Source organism: Syngnathoides biaculeatus, chromosome 7 (assembly GCF_019802595.1).
Source record: "Syngnathoides biaculeatus isolate LvHL_M chromosome 7, ASM1980259v1, whole genome shotgun sequence".
Lineage (NCBI taxonomy): Eukaryota > Metazoa > Chordata > Actinopteri > Syngnathiformes > Syngnathidae > Syngnathoides > Syngnathoides biaculeatus.
The window spans coordinates 4,883,035-4,904,006 of NC_084646.1; the positions used below are offsets into that span (position 1 = coordinate 4,883,035).

A 20,972-nucleotide genomic window follows, 5' to 3' on the forward strand; every position below is an offset into this window, starting at 1 on the left:
CAGGGCTTTGACCAGCCCCCTCCAAAGTCTTAAATTATTTTTTCTTCAGCCATTAAGAGCTGGACTCACAAACACATGACAGTCTCCTTTCAGATTTTTTGTGGGGAGAGCACAATTCATGGCTCCATTTGTTAACACAAGTCTTCCAGTTCCTGAAACAGCCCCAGACCGTCACGCTACAACCACTGTATTTTACTGTTGTTATGACGTTCTTTTTCTGAAGTACGGTGTTTCTTTTACGTCAGATTTAATAGAATACAGACCTTACAAAACTTTAGTCTCATCAGACCAGAGGTTATTTTCTCAGTCTTTGGGATCATCAAGATGTCCACTGGCAAAATTAAGACAAGCCCCAATGTTCGTTTTTCTCAGCATAAAAAATGATAAATTAGAAGATTTGACATGTTGATACGGAAGGGACAAACATTACTTCCTTCCTTCACCTTTGGAGGAGGTTGTAATTATTATTTTGAAGGTCAAAATATAAGGCTCTGGTTACACTGTTTTCCCAGAAGCCTTGGCAGTCTGTCTGCCCAAAATTAATGTAATTTTGACTGTATTAATTTACATATTCAAGTTTTGCCAGATGCCAGTACGTTCCCTTGTCGCCCATCATCCCTTCGTTGGTTTTTCATCTCCAATTCTCGAATGGCAAATGTATCAACAATTTAAACTTCTTGCAGAGCACCCACGTCAATCACAGCCCATCACATTTACAAAACCTTGCGCTTCCGATTTCCCGACCGACCCTAAAAATTCCTGCCGACCCTAACATTTTTATGTCACGTAATAAATATGTCAGGGACGTGGTTCTCCATTTTGACGTTGTTTCATGTTTTGTTGTACCAAGCCTTTTTTCCTTGTGATTTTTATACCGCTGCCCTGTTGGACTGCCTTCCCGTTTATGACCTCTGCGTGGCAATAAACCTTTCTAAAATCCACACTTATGTCTCGGCTTCCTGGATCTGGATTCTACCCTCATTCGTAACAAAATCAAGTTTATTTATCAACCCTGCTAATATTCCGATGTTTCGCAACGCGAGATGCCATCACGAATTTTTATCTTGTTATGCACGAGAGAGCGTGAATGTAAGAGAACTGCCGAGAAAATGGCGGCACCATGTGCTGGAGACAGAGTCAAAATATTAAAAAAAAAAGAAAAAAAAGAAAAAAAAACGATTGGATTTTCCACACTATAAGGCGCACTTAAAAGCCTTTCATTTTCTCAAAAGCCGTTGGTGCCCCTTTTATATGGATTATTATTGAGCCTTTAGGGCAGCTCCATCTAACGGCTGCATAACGTAACCCCAGCCTCTACTGTAGCGTCTATTCTATGCGCCTTACAATGCGGTGCGCCTTATATATGAAAAAAGTTTTAATATAGGCCATGCATTGAAGGTGCACCTTATAATGCCGAAAATATGGTACATACCGACCCTAGTTCCGAAATGTAAAAAAATGGGTCTACAACATTTTCTTTTTGGGCCTTATTGTTCTTCTACTTAGCCGTGTCTTGGCATTGACAGTTACATTTTATTTTCAACAATAATGCAAATCATAAACTGTACAATTCAGTTGAAAATCAAAACTCTTTTGGTGTAGGAAATGTTTTTAAAAAATGTACAAGATGATTGGCTGTGTGCACACCCTGAAACTAAGACTCCTTTGAAGGAGGTTTTGCTCTAAGGCCCACATGTGCATTTATAGTTTAGGAATAAATACATAGTTTGTTCTTTTGGATTCATTCACAATATCATGAATAGTAGTGTAAAGCTTCCTTTTGATGGTTATATCTGTCTGCTAGTAGAGCCAGTGTTACCCCATTCATCACAATAAAGTTGTTGATGTGAAGCTCAGCTTCGTGCCAATTTAGGGTCCTTAAAGGACATTTTCAGCTGATTGTAATGAATAACACATCAGTTTTGCAGAGCTTTTACATGCTGCCAGAAGGGTCCTCGTTGTCACATCCATCATTTGCCGTTCAGCTCCAAAGTGCCCCCTGAGCCCAAGTAGTGTGAGGGACAGGTGACAGAGAGTGAATAGGAGTTGCCAATGTCTACCAGTAGGGTCCATGTGTGGATTTTGTGGAATATGTCACACTGGAAGTGATTAGAACAATGTTTCTCAATTGTTTTCTGTTACAAACCCCACAGGAAGGACAAAAAATTGCAACCCTCTCATCTCCCACGATTACACCTCTATATAACATTGGATATAAAGGATAATTAATCTAATCCTTTTCAACATAAACATAGATCAACATATACCATATTTTCCGCACTATAAGGCGCACCTAAAAGCCTTTAATTTTCTTGAAAGCCGACGGTGCGCTTTATAATCCGGTGCACCTTATATATGGAATAAGTTTTGCAATAGGGCATTCATTGAATGTGCGCCGTATAGTGTGGTGCGACTTATAGTGTGGAAACTACGGTAATAAAAATATATATTTACTCATGTTTTCAAAATCACAATCTCCGTCTCTTTCTGCCTTTCTTGACATCCTTGTTAAATTTTCGTCCATGTCTTCCTGTTGTTTAAATGCTCGTGCTATTGTAATAAACACTTGATACAACATAGAGCAAATAGTTCAGTGGATAGTCCAATTACACTTCTAGTAAGGCAAATCATGTTCATCAGGGTTTCACACGCACCCTCGGCATCACCCCGGTATTTGAGAAGCACAGCATTAAAACGAGGTTTCACCCATCAAAGACAGATGAGATATGTAATAAGATATGATTGAGATGGGGATGGGGTCGGAGTGGAGGTTATGTGACGAGGTTTTTCGGTGTGAAGGGTGTGACTCCCATGGGACATTTCTCCATCAGCTGACCATGCTTTTATTAGAGACCTGATTAAATTCACCCACCAGCCTGTAATGTAGCTATTATATGTATGATCTTTTATACACACACCCACACACATATTTCCATAGGTGTTCTTGAATCCTTATGGACACAATCAGGTGACCAGCTCCCAGGAAAGCCTAATTAGCATAATTGAGGTCTCACAGTAAGTGCTGTTTATATTCCTCCATAAGCCTGTCATGGTAAAATGCCGTCCACAGATCATGATTATTCTCCAGAAGAATCCAGGATGTGATTTGTGAAATTATTATTTTTACTTTCTTTGCAGCGCTGCTGCGCAAAACAAAATAATGACAGCATTCACATCACGGAAGTGGAAGTTGTCTTTCACACAGCAGCGATTTTTTTTCATAACAGGCACGTTGAGACTTGGTCACTCTCTCACACACACATGCGCACGTGCATACATGCACGCACACACAAAGTTGCATGCCCATGCGCTCGTACACACACATTCCCAGTGGGGTAGTCAGTGTAAAAGGATTTTTGTGTTTCTGTGCCAATGAGTACCTTGAGCCCTATCTCCATAACGGCTCAATAATATTAGAGATTGTTTGTGGGGGGGAAAATATACATGTAACTTGTGTTGGAATTTAATTCAAGCCCATCTAAATTGTTCATGTTGACAGTAGGGATGTGCCATCCAAGACACCACATGATTCAATTTGATGATTATTCAGGGTGCTACGATTTAGTTATTCAGCGATTATCACAATATTAATGAGTAACCTAGATTTTTTTTTCCTCCATCCGTTTGTAGCTATGTCATAGTTTTAAACAAGCTATATTGGTCAGTGTCCATCAATGTCACCGCACAAATTTGTCTCCATTGTCTTTTATTATTGTAAAGTCCAGCAGGATCCAAGAGGAACCATCAGGAAATTGGTGTTTCTGTTGCAGTGGCTTAAAAACAATAGCCGCTTTTCACAGAGTTCTACTAGCAGGTCTCTTACAAAAAAAAAAAAAAAAAAATAGCTTACTCAGCAAATTCAATCTTAACTAACACAAAAGCTATCTTATTCTTTCATTGCCCATACCGTCTAACCTCACTAGGGTTGTGGGCGACCTCAAGCTGAGAGGCGGGGTACTCTCTGAACTGGTCGTCAGCCAATCGCAGGGCACATACCAACAAACAACCATTCACAATCACATTCACGCCTACGGGCAATTCAAGAGTGTTCAGTTAACCTGGCGTGCATGTTTTTGGGAGGTGGGGGTTAACCCAAGTACCCAGAGAAAACCCATGCAGGCACAGGGAGAACATAAGAACATGGAGACTCCACATAGGCAAGGCTGGATTTGAACCTATGTTCCCAGAACTGAGAGGCAAATTTGCTAACCAGTTGGTCACTGTGCCACCCTTTCTTATTCAGTAATGACAAAATTAAGACTTCCAAACAAAATCATCAATGAGAAGCATGAATCCCTAAACAGTTTGCTAGCTGAAATCAAAGCAACTTTAAAATATTTTTAAATAAATGATGGGTAGATCAAAGAGGTTCAGAAAATGGATGGCTGGATGAATTTGAGAAAGAAAAATTCTAACAAAGTAAAAACATACAATGGAAAATCCAAATCTATTTTAACCCTGACCGGCACAGCCAAAGTGAACAGGGATTGTTTTCAGTCCACACTTATAATCACACACTTCCTCGATTCTCCTTTGTTTTTAGGGGGTCTTTTCTGGAACTGTGTTTCTTATTGGATAGATGCCCATGGCAGTCATTATATCTTTTGATTACCAATGTAAATGTAATCATAGCTTGGTATATATATTTTTTTCATGTCTATGCTTCGGAATGTGAGGTAACCAATTTTTTTTTCAGCACTGACCTTTTACAACAAATGAATCAAAATTTTTGTTCTTCTTCATTTCATAGCATTTCATTTTCCTCCAGGTCTTCCATTATGATTTATCTATCTAGCTATCTGTTTGACTGTCTGTCTGTCAATTCGATTGATTTCCTGATTAATTTATTGATTATCCAATCACATTTTAATCAGATTTTAGCCACTACATGCTGCTGTTTTTTTCCAATCTATCCAGAATCAGCAGTGCTTGCTGATATAAATTAAATTGTTTGAGCAACGGGACTGTTTCTTTAACAAAACAGATTTCAAATTCGCCTCAGACGGCCAGCTTGCATTTTTCCATCTTTTGATTGGTTGCCAAGCAATCCATCCATGTTTAGCTCGCAAGTCGTGTATTGAAGCGTCACACATTATTGCATATAATAATCTGTATAATATGTATGTTATTTTATTTATTTAGTTTTTATGTGGGCAGCACAGTGGATCAGCCGGTAACGCGTTGGCCTCACCGTTCTGATGACCCGGGATTGGATTGTGTGGAGTTTGCATGTTCTCCCCGTGCCTATGTGGGTTTTCTCTGGGCACTCCGGTTTCCTCCCACATCCCAAAAACATGCAACATTAATTGGACACTAAATTACCCCTAGGTGTGATTGTGAGTGTGGCTGTTTGTCTCGATGTGCCCTGCGACCAACCAGTTCAGGGTGTAACCCGCCTCCTGCCCGTTGACAGCTGGGATAGGCTCCAGCACTCCTTGTGAGGATAAGGGGCAAAGAAAATGGATGGATGGGTAATTTTCACGTTTCGGTCAAGTTATTACATATCTCCAAATATAGTGGGACCTCTACTTCCAAAATGTTATAGTTCCAGAAGTCGTTTTGTAATGTGAATTTTTTTCGTAAGTAGAAGCGCTTTTTACATGTCAATAGCCTAATGCGTTCCAAGAAACAGAATGTTTACGTTCGGTGGAATTTGGGGGCTGCAATTCCAGCGCCTATTTTTCCTTTCATATCCTGAATTTTCCTTCGTAACTAGAGACAATATTTTTACCAAGGAGGTGTTTCGGAACCTGAATTTTTCGTTACTAGAGACATTCCTAAGTCGAGGTACCACTGTAATATATGTAGCACAGTTGCGTTTTTGTGTAGTATTGATTGTGTCATGAATTGGTCGTGATACTGATGGTATTAAGAAATGCATGAACCATCACTGTGTTTTTTCATTCAATGTATTTAAGGTAAAAGATGCGTGTTCTTTAAGCAAATCTTCTTTGAATGCATTGCAACATCATCATGTGGTCCAAGAAACCAGCCCTTCAAAATAGTTACATTGTTTTTCATTAGTCGGTCGCTGTAGTGATTTTGCACGGACGTTTGACGTTCAGGTGGCGTAAACTGCTTTCCTTCCACTTCTTTGTGATACACACCCACAGGCCCAATCAGAAAGCTGAATATTGATTTTCAGCCACACAGAAAAGCCTGCCACGCAATCCACTGAGCAGGCTTAATCAACACCTATTGATTACTCTACGCTGACTGCATTCATCCGGTCTGCAGTTTTGTGTTCCATGCTGCTGTTTTGTTACCACCATTGTCTGAGTCAATCTCTCAACCTTTATCAGTGAGGCTCCATCTGATGCAGTAATCATCCCAAACACATTCAATCATGTTTTTATCAAAGCGCCGTGTCCAGACGCGACAGCACCTGCTCATTGCTATGCGGACACACAGCCATGTTGCTGATGCACTGATGTGGCAGCAATTGGCTGCCGCAGTGGCTGGGCCAACTCATGGAGTTGGTTGCTAGTGGCTACGGGATCCAGGCAAATGAGGGGGGGCGGTGGGTGTCGATAATGACAATGTCACTCCTGGTCAACCAGCTCGCTGAAAAGATAACGGGACACTCACACGCACTCACTCAAATGTGCACGTTTTTCAGTGTGCACTCACACATCCACTGTCGTTTTTGCAGAAAATGGAGCAGAGCAATTTTCTTCCTACCAGGTGGTTGTCTGTTATTAGAGCTGTCAAAAAGCAGCAAGCTGCATTTATGATTTTTTTTTTTTTTTTCAAAGAACCACTTTTCTTCTTTGTGTTCACATTGATTTCCCTTAAATATTCATTCCATTCCCAAGGTCAGAGGACAGGTTTTTTTAGACTAATGGGAGTATTTGATTTTTTTAGCATTTAGCATTTTACATTTTATCAGATTGATACCATTTCTAATATGCACTCATAGAAAGGCCACTGTCCACTTTTCATTAATTCTACTCTAGTGTAGCCTTGTTTACCAGACAAGCAATATCCTTTTACATTCACCAGATTTGAAAATTGTTTAAGAAAAGAAAAAAAACACACACATCAAATCATAACAGTGACACAACCAACTGTCTTTGTCTGCCACACGATTCTCGAGATATGAGCATTGGCGTTTTCACTGTTCATATCGAAGATCAGCACAAATGGAGATGATGCAAGGCTTTGCAAAATCAACAGCACAGCTTTGCCTCTTGTGTAGTTGTTCACACGTTTTTTTAATGGATGCCATAAGGCACAGTGTGTATTCAACTGTTGTTGCAGTATTACAGCCACATTACAGCAGAGAATTATTTTCCACGTTTTAAGATTGTAAATGACTGAAACACCGCTTTAAATGGCTTCATCTGAAAGAGTACAACAGTTATCATATTTTGGTTGTAGATTGTTGTGGCCTACAACTGCCCTGCATCACACTGCAGGCAGTTTCACAAATTTTACTCATTTCTTATTTCTTGATAAGGCAACCAAAATATCTTTGGTACACCTCTGGCATCGGATCGGATGGGGTTGTGCACATTGGATGAGTGAGGATACTATTTCTGCGCGCTCACTAAAAGTTAACAGGAATCAGGCGGGCTTGACGGATTCATCTGTGGCCTCTTAGCACCAACAGGCTCCTGTTATTTTCTGTATGAATGCAGCAGGTCCAGCGCGGCACCTCCATCGCTTTCACTTGGTCGTGTGTGGATCATTTTAGCGACTGCGGTGGAGCGAAAAGATGATAAGAGGTGAGAGAGAAAGAGTGTGTGAAAGAGGAGGAGGACAACATGTTTTGTGTGTGACAAAGAGCAGGAGAAGTAGCTGAGGCCGCCAAAAGACGACAGGATGGTGTTTCTTGGCCATAAATGAGAAGTGATGTGCGCCATATGCACCCCCTGTCGACGAGGTGGAGCTTATCAGTCATGTTTGAAGAGAGCAGAACATAAAAATTATATTGTATTAATGAGGCATGACCTTATACATCATTGTGGTTAATGAGAGAACAAAATCTGTATTGATTCCTTCAAAATTTTTTTCTTATTGTCCACCAAGAGAAAACTCTTCCTAAAAGAGTCACAACTAAGTAGTAATAATGGTAGTTGAGATTCAGTGAGAAGAATATTCTGTGGTGCCTCGGTTCTCGCACATAATGCGATCCAGAAGGCCGGTTGAAAACTGAAACGTTCGAAAACCGAAGCGCGTTTTCACATTACAATGAATGGAAAAATGAAATAATGCGTTCCAAGCCTAAAAAATTGTTTTTTTTAATCTTTTTTTTAGGTTTTGTTGATAATAAACTGCATAGTAGAAATACATGTATGGTTTAAATACTTTATATAATCAAATCATTGAAGAATTTTTCTTTTTTTGCTTAAGATGTATGCTTTAGTAGTAGAGTATGCTAGGCTGGGAGTGCATCGCCGTAAACTCCGTGTAGTAAAATTCAAATACTCACACTTTGAAAACTCGAGTATTTAATGACTTGGAGATGGAGGTTTGCGCAATGCACTTGACTTCATATTGCACACTTGACTGTCATATAAGTTTAAAAGGAAGTTGACCACTTTATAGTAAAGCTTTTTTATTTATACATTGTGTGCTTACCATTTAATGCTCACACTTAAGGGGAAACCACGTGTGCCTGGAAGGTAAAATCAATCTTTTCTTGTTTGCTATCACTGGTACTTTTCTGTGTTGACACCACAAAAAAGCCAAAGGAGGAAGCAAAACACACTCAAATTTTTTTAGTTTTAAAGATTAAAGATTTAAAGAGAACATTACTCAGTGAGAAGGCTGGGAATTCGCTCCCCCCTTGAAATGACCTTCACCTCTTTCCCTCTCTTAAATCAAAAGTCTCTCTTCCTCCCTTATATCCTGGCTCATTTCTTCCTGTACGTCTGTAATTGAGTAAATTTGATTTCCTTTCCTATAAGCGTCATTTTTCCAGTTCGGTGATCCGATGCATAATTAGCCGAGAACAACCTGCTATGTGGCCTCGAGAGGTCTGCTTTCCCGTATTGTCCATGCAGTCATAGAGCAGACTCGCATATATAGTGCAGAAATTATACATGTTGCAGTCAAGGTTAGGTATAGTCACAGAATCAAATGCAAACTTACAAAACTCTGACAAAGAAGCTAAATTTCTGTCTTTATAAAAATAAAAGGAATATGATTGTGTAGTTGTACCTAATGAGGTTGCCGATGTCTCTATGAACACGACAGAGATCAGCAGGGTAGGATGAATTTATTTTCTAAAATCAGGCGTGCTCCCTTTTAGATGGGATTTTTTTTCAGTGAGTGTTTGATGAAGGATCTGTGTAATTCCTGAGCTCGCCCAGAGTGACATTGATGATTATCTTGTGTTATTTATTTGGCTGCTGTCACGGGGATATATGTATCTGTTTCAGACAAGCTATGCACCACTATAAATGAATGTGAGGCTCGCTTTAAATATCACAGTAGAAGGCGAGTTGAAGAAATGGGAATATTAGGCCTGCAACACTGACATTACACTCAATCACATTTACAATTATTTTTGTATTTACTTTGAACAAATATTCTTTCGGGGTACGTGAATTAAGTCCAAGGCAAGATTTTTCTGTGTGAGTTGTGGGTAGCAGTCTTGTCTTTTTTGTGGCCTCCATTCACTTTTAGAGATGAGTTGAGATGTTCTTGACAAAGAATGCAGTAGATCTGGTTCAAACTACTTGTCCCGCTTCCTGAAAGAAACATGATTTACCAACGGATGCATATGTAAGGAAGCTAGAATGAAGAGAAAAGTGTCTGTTTTATTCAGAAAAATGAGAGACCGGAACACTTTCCATCCTGTACAATAAAACTTGTCTTTGTGGGATTGTGTTTTTCTGTTTGTATGTGACCCAATCAAACCCAAAAAAAAGGTTTTAGGACTTCCTGTGTAGGCTATGATAACTACCACAACTGCTTATTTTCCATAATCGTTTGGCTTCCTAGTTGTTCATCTAGGACACAGGTGTCAAACTCGGTCTCAGTAAGGAGAGGCACTTGGAAAATGGATGTCTGGATTATTGCATTCTCACACATCCACCAGACATCACTGCAGATATGAGCTCAACTGTCTAGCAATGAGGCGAGCGTGTGATGTCGTTTGCTCTCCTGTTTCCCGGTTTATATTTGGGGCCTGCTGATCTTGCAGTCTCCTGCTATAAAAAGGACACAATAAGACAAACCGGGGGATGTGGCTCCTGAGCCCGCAGTCTTGCCTCGCTGCTAGTGAGTGTGCATTCCTAATTTTCCCCCGGCTGCATCACAGATGTGATTGGGAGATTTAATTGTGGCTGCAGGGCCGAACAGGAATACGGAGATGTTTAAAAAACAAACAAACAAAAAAAAGATGACAGGGAAGAATAAGGGTGCGGGGTGTGTGGCTGTGTTCTGCTGCATTTATTTTTTCCGTAATGCTCATCACTGGCGGAAGCTAAGTTAAATATATTTTCATATATTATGCTCTTTGTAGGTTAATCTTAGACTAGAGGTAAGTCACTCCTCTTCGTCAAAGAACAGTTTATCTTTTGCTTGTGCTGGAAGAAAAGAGATTAGCCATCACAATAATAATGGAATAGCCTCCTCGGCTCCAGGACAGTATTGCTATCATGATGTCGTAAAATGTAGTAAATGGTGGCGAAACAACAATTTGCGTGCGTGTGTGTGTCCTTTTAGTTTGGAGGGACGAGATTAGATCAGTGATTTCCAACCTTTATGAAGCTAAGGCACCTACGTAAATCTTATGGCACACCAACAAACAAAAATCTCAATAAAAGTGGATACATTCATGACTGTATGTACTTCTTGCATTCAAATAGAAGAGCATTGTTCTCTCTGGTCAGGATGCCTTAGTAGCATAAATAGATGAAAAAAAGTAAATAATTTTTGGAGCAATTAAGTAAGATGTTATAATTTCCCACAGCACAGCTGAGAAGTGCTCAGCACACACTAATGTGCCACAGCACACTGGTTGGGATTCACTGGATGAAAAAGATGCAGGTTGCCCTCCCACCACGAGATGACAAATGGTGTCTCATTTACTAAATTAGAATGCAATTTTTTGGGAAGGGTCGGTGAATCTGAATTTAAGGTTATTGTAGAACCAATCAACAATTTTTAAATTGGGTAAAATGAACAAGTGCCTCTAAAATTCAAATAATGGCAAGCTAAGTAGAAGAAATCCATTGTCATTTAAATGCTAATTTATTTATTTTGCGGCACGATGGCTCAGCTGGAAAGCGTTGGCCTCCCAGTTCTGAGGGGTTCAATCCCGGACCCGCCTGTGTGGAGTTTGCATGTTCTCCTGCGTGGGTTTTTTTCGGGCACTCCCACATCCCAAAATCATGCAACATTAATTGGACACTCTAAATTGCCACTCGGTGTGATTGTGAGTGCGGCTGTTTATCTATGTGCCCTGCGATGGCTGGCAACCAGTTCAGGGTGTACCCCGCCTCCATGCCCGTTGACAGCTGGGATAGGCTCCAGCACTCCCTGCGACCATCGTGAGGATAAGCGGCAAAGAAAATGGATCGATTTATTTATTTTACAGAATTTTCATAATGCACTTATATATATGTGAGTAAATCATTTTGCTGTGATGTGAGGTTAGGATCCTAAAGCACTTATTTGCCAGAGAGTTGGGGGTCATGTGATAGAATCCCTGTATGGAAACACTGTATAAGAACCTGGTGATAGAGTGTGTGCGTGTGCGTGTGTGTTGGGGTGGGGGGGTAGTTTGGTTTAAGGGAAGCTGTCTCATCATTTATTTATACAATCTACAGAAGATGGGGTGAGCAGTCGAGGGGGATGGGGAGGGAGGGCGATGCCGTCTACAACCAGCCCGCTTTGGGAGTGCTGTAGGTCAAGTCAAGAGTTGTTTTTTTTGGCTACCAGCACAATTCTTTGTGTCTCCGTGCTGCAGCTGACTGTACGTTACCCGCAGCGTTTTTTTTTTCCCCTGTTCTTATTTTCCCATGAATGGCTTTCAAAAACACTAAAATATACAATACAGTATAATGTTTAATATTGCATGAATAAATCTCTTCTAAAATAACAATAAAACTTAAAATAAACATCCAATACAGTATTTGGATTAAAACAATTTTCTTTATCCAAGTGGTGTACATTTTTAAAAGAAAGTCTTAAATAATTTTGAAAGAATAAGAAAATTGACGTTTTCTTCATTCAAAATTTCTGAATCTGCCAGTACATTGCATTGAACAGCTGTTTTCTGCAAATTGTCTGTCTTAAATGAATAGAATTGTGCTTTAATTACATCAATACACATTTAAATAAGGCCATCTAAAAAATAAAATATAAAATAAGAATATGATTTGTTGTTGAAATTCACCGGATACTAACTGCAGAGTTTTGTTTTTTTACACCCAGTGCTGCTAAATATTTATCATTATTGAATTTGTAAATAAAGTTTATTTTAGTTTAAATAAAGTTTCAATTTAATTGATTTAGTTTTCGTAAGGCTAATGCCCCACATGTTGCAGTAGATATCCTTTCCATAATATGCAGATACGTCATCTGTAAAACTGAAGTTTATTTAAATATTAAGTGTTGCTCTGTGCATGATCCTGGGAGAATGGAGGGAATGCTGAAAAAAAATTATAATCCTTCTGTTATTATTCTGGGATTGTAGGTAATCTCTTGAGATTTCAGGTCATGTCAGACAAACATAGATGAACTTGGGTCAGAGCACAGATAGTACTGGTCTCAATTATTTGGGTTGATATTGAAATCACCTTTAATAAACATGATTATTCATTGATTTTGAAATTTAGTATTTAATCACCAAAATTCAATTTTGTATAGAATTTAATAGAACAATCTGAAAATAGGTTTGGAACAAGTAAAATTATATATAAAAATCAAATAACAAATAGACCTTGGTGAAAAACATTGGCACGCTTGGGATGATTTGTTTTATATATTTGTAACAAAAAGAAAATCTCAATATTCTGGCATTTATCAATTAGAAATAACATTGGCAATCATAATTTACCTAAAAAAAATGTTCCTTTATGTATTTTATTTTGATTTCATGTCTCAGTCAGGGGCTAAGACAAAGCCATGACTGTATCTGCATCTTGTATTGAAAGATTCACAACCTGTGGTGCTGCATATTACTAGTTTTTCTTTGTTTTTACAAATGATATGAACCAAAATCAAAATAACATTTAAATTTCGATGAATGACTGGTTTAACAAGTAATAGTTATATGTGAAGGCAGGAATTACGGCTATCGCATGGAGTATATGCACTGAAATCCTCTCTGGAGCACACGCTGCGTACATGCACACATTAAGCATGTAAAGACATATGTCACCATAAAGTCTTCGAGGGACAGAACCATTCTGTTTCTCCTCTGAGTTGCTCCAAGGATGGTGAATTTAAGAGCCGTGGTGTGCATCTGAAATAGGTGTGACATTTACGCGAAACACCGGTTTGATTCAATTACAGATCTGCCTCGCACACCATTCAGTGCATGAGTTTAAAAACTTTCAGTGATTGGGTTACATTCGATTTACGGGAGCTGAGGTGATATGATATAATGATTTGATGTTCATGCATGCTCATGCAGCACCTGAGGAGATGATAGTGAAACCATAAGTGAGGCCGAGTGTGCGGATGAATTCATAGACGTCAGTCGCCTTTGTTCTTCCTGGAAAATGTACACACACATCACCACCCCCACTGTGTATCCTAGGTCAGCAGGAGAACAGAGAGATGCAGCTTTCATCCTCCATTTCCTCCCTTATGCTTCGAAAGCTTTCAACTGAAAAGGCAGTTGGAACTCTTATCAGTTCTCCCAAATATTTCCACCAAATGTAATCTGCTGATTCTGGGTATCTTCCTCTCTTTCCCCCCAAAAACAAATAAAAGAATATTTTATCCTGACTGCAACATTATGCCATCAAATGTCAGGTCGTGATTTTTCTGTTATTCTGCAGGTCTGCAGGGACAAAAACCACTCGGCCTTTTCTTAGAAAACAATTCTAAGGTTAATATTAGCATTGTTGTAGCATGAGCAAGCATTGTTTCTCAACCGTTATTGAGCCGATTTTACCAAATAATCTCACAGCACACCACCAAACCAAAATGTCCTTCAAAGTATGAGTACTTAAATGTCATCATATTTATCAACTCAGATATTGACTTAGTGAGAAATATGGCTCTGGTTAATTGAACATCATGCCGATATCATTCCGGTAAGCCGTGACTTATTCGAATTGTGTGCACGGCAACAGGTGAATAAACAGGTTTATTGTATCTTCTGCCCTCTAATGGTGACTGTACTGTACTCCCCATACTTGACTGGCAAAAATAGAAAAGAAAACTATATTTCCAATTGATAATAATAATTTTTAGACATTAAATGTAGCTGGATAATTTCCTGCAGCACCCTTAATGATCTCTCGTGGGAACACTCCACTTCGGGTGTGTGCCACGGCACCCTGATTGGGAATTGCTGGCCTACAGGAAGTTATCTATTAGTGTTCAAATCAAATTTATGACTATTATACACTGTATTAGCAAAAGCAATTTTTAAGTAACATTTGTTTCCTATTGTACAAATGTAAAAATAATTTAAGCATGGATTCACTGAACTATTTTTTTTTTTTTTTACATTAACTGTTATGCATTATGTTGTCTCAGGACTGTGTAATTACGGTGAATTTTGTAATAGAAATATCTGATCTCCAAGAATCCAAGTTTATGTGATGTGAAAGGTGAATTTGTATTACAGCTACTACATGAACTTACTTTTTCCTTTCTTATTAGATTTCCCACTCGGCAAACGAGTGTTCGCTCCTGCAGAGTGTGGTTTATTTTACAGGATTAAAGGCGGGATCTCGTAATTTTTTTTTTCTTTCAATGCTGTTTGACCTTCGTCGTAGGTGAATGCTTTTTTTCCTGATTTCATTTGGCTTACTGAGTCTGCCTTGTGCGTGTATGTATGTGAATGTAGCAGTATTGACTGTGCCTAGGGCATCTCTCTCTTATTACTTTGCAGAATAGACTCTTTCTATCGGTTCTTCTATTATAACTGATGTTTATGAGGTTAGCGTTTATGAGATGACATTACCGTCAGATCTGATGCTGCTGCGTAAAGCTTCTCCTGAAGAGTACATTTCAATTCTGCTTTCATTTTATACGCCTCTTTAATTAGCTTTTTTGTAAATGGATTAGTTCATAAAATGAGTTTAGGGAAGACAAGTTGTTTTATAGTTATTTAACCTTTTTGTGTGGAGTGGGGAAAATGTGTAAATGTGTATTTTTGTCACAAACCTCCGGTACATGAGCAGACCCAAATGCAGGATTTTGAGACAGAGGCATAATGTTCAATGTAGTTTATGACAGAAACTGGGTCATACACAGTGTGGCAGTCCGACAAGGCAGAGGCACAGAAACGCTAGGCTAGGCGGGATCCAAAAGACATACAGCAGGGTCCGATGACTCTGGGGCAGACTAACAAACTCAACAGGAGAGGATCAAACTAACGGGCACAGAATTGCTGTGACTAGGGTCTATATCATATCATTCCTTATAATTTCATTTAAGAATCCGTGCTTTAAATATTGATGTGTGGAACAATTGCCTTAAAACTTTCATTGTGTAAAAGTGCCTTTAAATGGTCAAGGTCTACCAACAAAGCAAACTGACATTTTATTTGTCTCTCCTTACTTTCTAGTCACAGATGAGGATACCGTTAAGAGATACTATGCGAAATTTGAAGAGAGGTTTTTCCAGAATTGTGAGAAGGAGCTGTTGAAAATCAACACTTTTTATTCAGGTAATTATTACCAACCATCAGTCTGTCTGTCTGTCTGTCTGTCTGTCTGTCTACCTACTTACCTACCTACCTACATACCTACCTACCATATTTCCTCAAATAGTAACCTCCACTCAAAAAAAGGTGTGTCATAATTCACCACTGGAAACAAATTGTCTACTTGATGTGTGTGATCTAATAATTCAAGTGGTTGCATCATCCACTTAAATTATCTCAGGAAAAAGAAAGGCAAGGAGAAGTGCTCTTGCGCTGTCCACTGCAGCCGTAATGTTATGCTTGCAACCAAAAATAGCAGTAGTGGGCATTAGCAACACTACTAGTTTAACTAGATGTCTCCGTAGCGTCGCTATTTCAACATCAAAGAGCTTTTCAGTAGTTAAGCTATTTAAATGGTCACAGCAGTGGCAAAATAGCATTCACAGATGCTACATTATCTTACATTTATTACACTTATTAATACTATTACAATTGATTTATGATGAGATGACTTTATTTATGTGTGGAGTAAATTAAGCCGAAAGAAACTTACTTTTACCACCATCCAGTGTGAGGGTTATGCCACAGGAGGCTCAAATGTGGGTCTAAAACTGGATTCAGTGTGAAGTCCCATATTTGTGTTCATCATGGTCAAATGTCAAGTGCTCACTGAAATCGAAAGACCTTGAATTAAAGAACTTCATTAAGATGGATGATCGCTGAGACAAATAGGTAATGGTTGTTGCAGACATTTGTAAAGCGCTGCATGTTCTCCTAAGGGTAGAGTATCCTAATGAGCTCATCAAGACCGGTGAGTATTTCATTGGGCATGGGAGAACGCACGCTCAGTGTAATGCGAGACGTTAACCGTAATAAATTCTGGCAGTTGGACTTGTGTAACTGAACGTGAACCCGGGAGATGGACAGATGGTGGTCCCTCTGGAGGTTTTCTAACACTGCACACTCTTCAGTTCACCAGAAAGACAAGGTTGATTTTCCCCAAGGTTCCACATCATAAGCATGGGGGATTTTTCACAGGTGAACGATTACATCTGTAAGGTGACTCCCGACCATATTAAGGAGAGAATGAATTGCCCAAGTACTCACTCAACAAATTTCTATTTATCTCAAAGGGCATATATAATATTTTGTTTTGATGGCTGATATCTAATATATTCATCATCTGCTTAAGTTGTTTTTTTCTAATAAGACCTTTAAATTAATAGTTTTCAAATCTCATGACTGAGAGATGGAGTACAACGGAAAAGTTATATATTTCGTCTATTAATGCTGTGCACTTGGGCTGATCCACTATTACAAATTTAATTTTCATTCCAATTTTGGCCTCTAACATTCATAAAAACCTCATAATAGAAGAAAAACAATAAATGTGGAGTGGTGCGGGTCATGTGTGCAAGTTTCAGCGTTGTAAATGCACCCTGAACACACCCTGTGTTGTTTGTAGCAAACATGCACATTCTTCAGCGTTCCCTGAACGTGTTTTAAGCTGTTTGTTGACAGACACCCCCTTTGGAGTTTACTGTAAAACTAAACACACACTCAAAAGAATGATGCAGATAGTTATGGCTTTTTATAAAAAGACACAAATGCTCCCCCGTCTGACATGAACTCAAACCAAAGTGCAGGAACATCTTTTAGGCAATTATGATTATTTCTATATGCAAAATCCCAGTATATTGACAGATCTTTTTTTATTTTACAAATATACATAATAAACAGTACAGGGACCCTAAGCGTGCCAATATTTTTAGCGACGGCTGTATTTTTCTTCCTACTTTTAATATATTTTAATTCACATTTTACTAATGAATTTTCCTCTTATATTTAAAGTTGAGTTTTTGTAATTGAATAAATATGGATGTTTGTTTAACATGTGTCCTACGTTTGGCTGGTAATGAGTTCAGGGTGTATTCCGTCTCTCACCCAAAGATAGTTGGCGTAGCAAGCCTATCCCAGCTATCTTGGGCACATCTCTGACCCTAGTAAGGATAAGCGGTATAATGGATGGATGTTGAATTGAATACTGACAATATTGTCATTGTGACAGTGTCACGTAAAAATAAACGTGGTACATCTCATTCTACATGTGAACTTAATCTGGTTACAGAAATTCCCGGCCGACAGAGCGCACCTGGTTATAAGCCTCGGTACATCGAAAGAGTTTAACGCTAGCACGGCGCTCATGCGCGTTAAACTCTTTCTGTGTACCGAGTCTAAAAACCAGGTGTGCTAATATGGAAGTAAATTAGTGCCGCCAGGATTTGAATTTGAAATGCCACAGAAAACAGGATTTGAATTTCAAATGTAAAGAGATCACATTTTCAGTCGTTGTATTTCAGTGTAACTTTTGTTCACTCATGTTAACAATTTAACTGGCTACAATTCGCTGTCTGAAATTCAACCGGCTACAATTTGCTGTCTAAAATTCACCGTCTGTCCCACCAGGCAGGGTTACTTCAGGTTGTTTTCTGTGGCATTTCAAATTCCAATCCTGGTGGCACTAATTTACTTCCATACGCCGCATCACCGCATAAACCGCAGGGTTGAAACCGTCTGGAAAAAAGTCATAGCTTGTAGGCCGGAAATTACAGTATTTACTATTTAATATTATATATATTTGTTGGTATGATGCCAACTTTTCAATGTTCACCCATTTACACTAAAACACCTTTAGATGCATCTCTATATCCTCAATCGTCCATCTCACTCCATTCTCTCAGGACAGAAGGGTTAAATTGAAAAGTCAGCTAGGCTACTTTATCAGTTTCCAGTTAGGTGGGTGCGGGCCTCAACAGCGGAGCATTGGAAATAAATTGTGTCCTGACTTGAAATAACATTCTCGCCTCTGCATAGCTCTCCGTGAAAGGGGTTGTGACCTCTCTTAAGCTGCTGCGCTGCACTGTGCTCAAATCCATTCCTGTAACATGCTCAACTGTCTGAAAACGCTGCAAAGGAAGTCCCCTTAAGTGGTCCTGTCTGCTTTAAGACACTTGTTTGCCATTGTGACTTTCCATGATGCAGTGGAAAATAAAACCCACCTCCTCCTGTCTGTTTAGGTTCATTAACCCACATTTTCCCACAGCATCAGCATCAGGGCCTTGACTTTCTCACACTTCTTACAACCGTCACATTAGTGTTGAGTTTGCCCAGCCCATAATATTACTCTCCCGAGTAGAGCATGAAGAGTGTGATTTATTATTTGACATACACATTGATATACAGATTGCGTCATGTGTTACACACAAAGCAAAGCAAATTAATTTATTTAGCGCATTTCATACACGAGGTAACCCAATGTGCTTTACATGATTAAAGGCATTTGAAAACAAAGAGATAAAAAATTTAAAATGGGATAAAAACAATAAAAATGACAAAATATTTTAAAAACAGACTCAAAACTGCATACAGTGCAAGTAATACGATCAAAAAGTGGAAATATTCGAAATAGCATAAGAATAAAGAAGAGTTTTCAACCTGGATTTAAAAACATTCCCACTTGGGGCTGACCTCACCTCTCGCGACTTATTACATTTGTGTGCAGCATAATAGCTAAATGCTGCTTCAGCATGTTTGCTTTGGACTCTGCACTCTACTATTTGATCTGAGTCAGTCAATCTCAGAGCTCTACTGGGTTTGTATTCCGTAAGTATTTCTTTCATGTATTCAAGATCTAAATCATTTAATGATTTATAGACCAGTATCAGAACTTTCAAATCTATTCTAAAGCTGACTGGAATCCAGTGCAAGGACTTTAGGAGGACGTTATATGCTCTGACCGCTTTGTTTTGGTCAGAGCATTCTTAATGTGCTGCAGCTGTCAAATACTCTTTTTGGTGAGTCCAATCAGAAGACCATTACAGTAGTCAAGTCTACTTGACATAACACAAACCCAATTCATATATTGTAGTTAATCAGCATGAATTAGTCTGGGTTTACGCTGCTTTCCCAAGTTCCCCACTCCCATTTAGTTCTTATATCGAATTTTTGGGATTGTCTATATGCATGTACAGCAAGTGGTGCCTTGGCTGACTCCTCCCTGATCGATTTAAATGACTGCGCTTCCCTGCATTGGCCACCGTCAGCAGTCATTTTCTTTAGTTAGTTGTGAAACTGGAGAGGAAAAAAAAACATTGTTTCACTTGAGTCATGCAATGTAATCAAACCATCAATTTCTTATTGCTCTCAAGTGAAATAGTTCAGTAGTTGCATTTTAACTACTTTTGTATAAAATGATAAGGATAGGGAGCATGGAAGAGTGATCGCCAAGGTTCAGCAGGAAGATTTACATGAGGGTACATGCATAGGGACATTAATTTAATTCCATTTATTGTCCGGCCATGTAGGATTCACTTCGTTTTTCTCTCTGTCTGCGTGTAGTAACCTGGGTCTGACCCACTTAATGATTCCTCTCACATGTCAGTTCAGAGTAGACTAATAGTCTCCACGCTCAAGATTCCTGGAACAGATGGGCTGAGCACAGACAGGATGTATAAAAGTATTTTTTTGTTACTTACTTTATTGTAAAAGAAGGATTAGTGGTGTTCTGAAGCACTTTTTTTTTTTTTACCTGCATGCTGTCAAAATGTCCCTTTCATTATTCACGTTAACACTAAAAACAGCATCCAATCTTATCTGAAATCTATTATTTCACTAAATAATATCATTAATGCAACAACATGCAGCACTCTACGGGTCCTATGATTGAAAATTTCACATTTTGTTTTCAAAGATGTTTCTGGTATTGCTTTTATCAGAATGAGTAATTTTTTTCCACTGCAGTAAGCTTGCATCCCATAAGTAGAACAACATCTCATACTACCCGTCAATAAATGTTCAATGATATTGTTTTTTTTTTTTCGTTATAAACTATTTCGCTAATCCATCTTTTATACCACAACATGCAAAACACCCTGTTAAACTTTCTCCTTCTCGACTAGAGTTCTCATCTAATTTTGACCACCATGACAAATGTTTGTTAATTTAATAATCTCATCAAGCATCCATGCCAATCACAAAATACTATGTTCCCCACCCCTCCACATTGTCTCACAACCGTCCCATTTTGCGCACGGTTCAGTGAAACGGAGCTGCCACGGCCCCTTGTAACATAGTCTAACTTTAGAACGCAAATTTCATTATTTTGAAAAGAATAAGCAGTGGAAAATAC

The 20,972-nt window shown here is 38.8% G+C and overlaps 1 protein-coding gene across 1 annotated transcript in view; it reads left to right on the forward strand.

Annotated features, from left to right (window-relative positions):
* The window catches only part of xpr1a (xenotropic and polytropic retrovirus receptor 1a), an 82,694-nt gene that overhangs the window by 29,494 nt on the left and 32,228 nt on the right, over window positions 1-20,972 (forward strand). Inside the window, exon 3 of the mRNA XM_061824443.1 lies at window positions 15,707-15,808. Coding sequence (XP_061680427.1) covers window positions 15,707-15,808 — 102 coding nt within the window. The remainder of the gene's footprint in view (window positions 1-15,706; window positions 15,809-20,972) is intronic.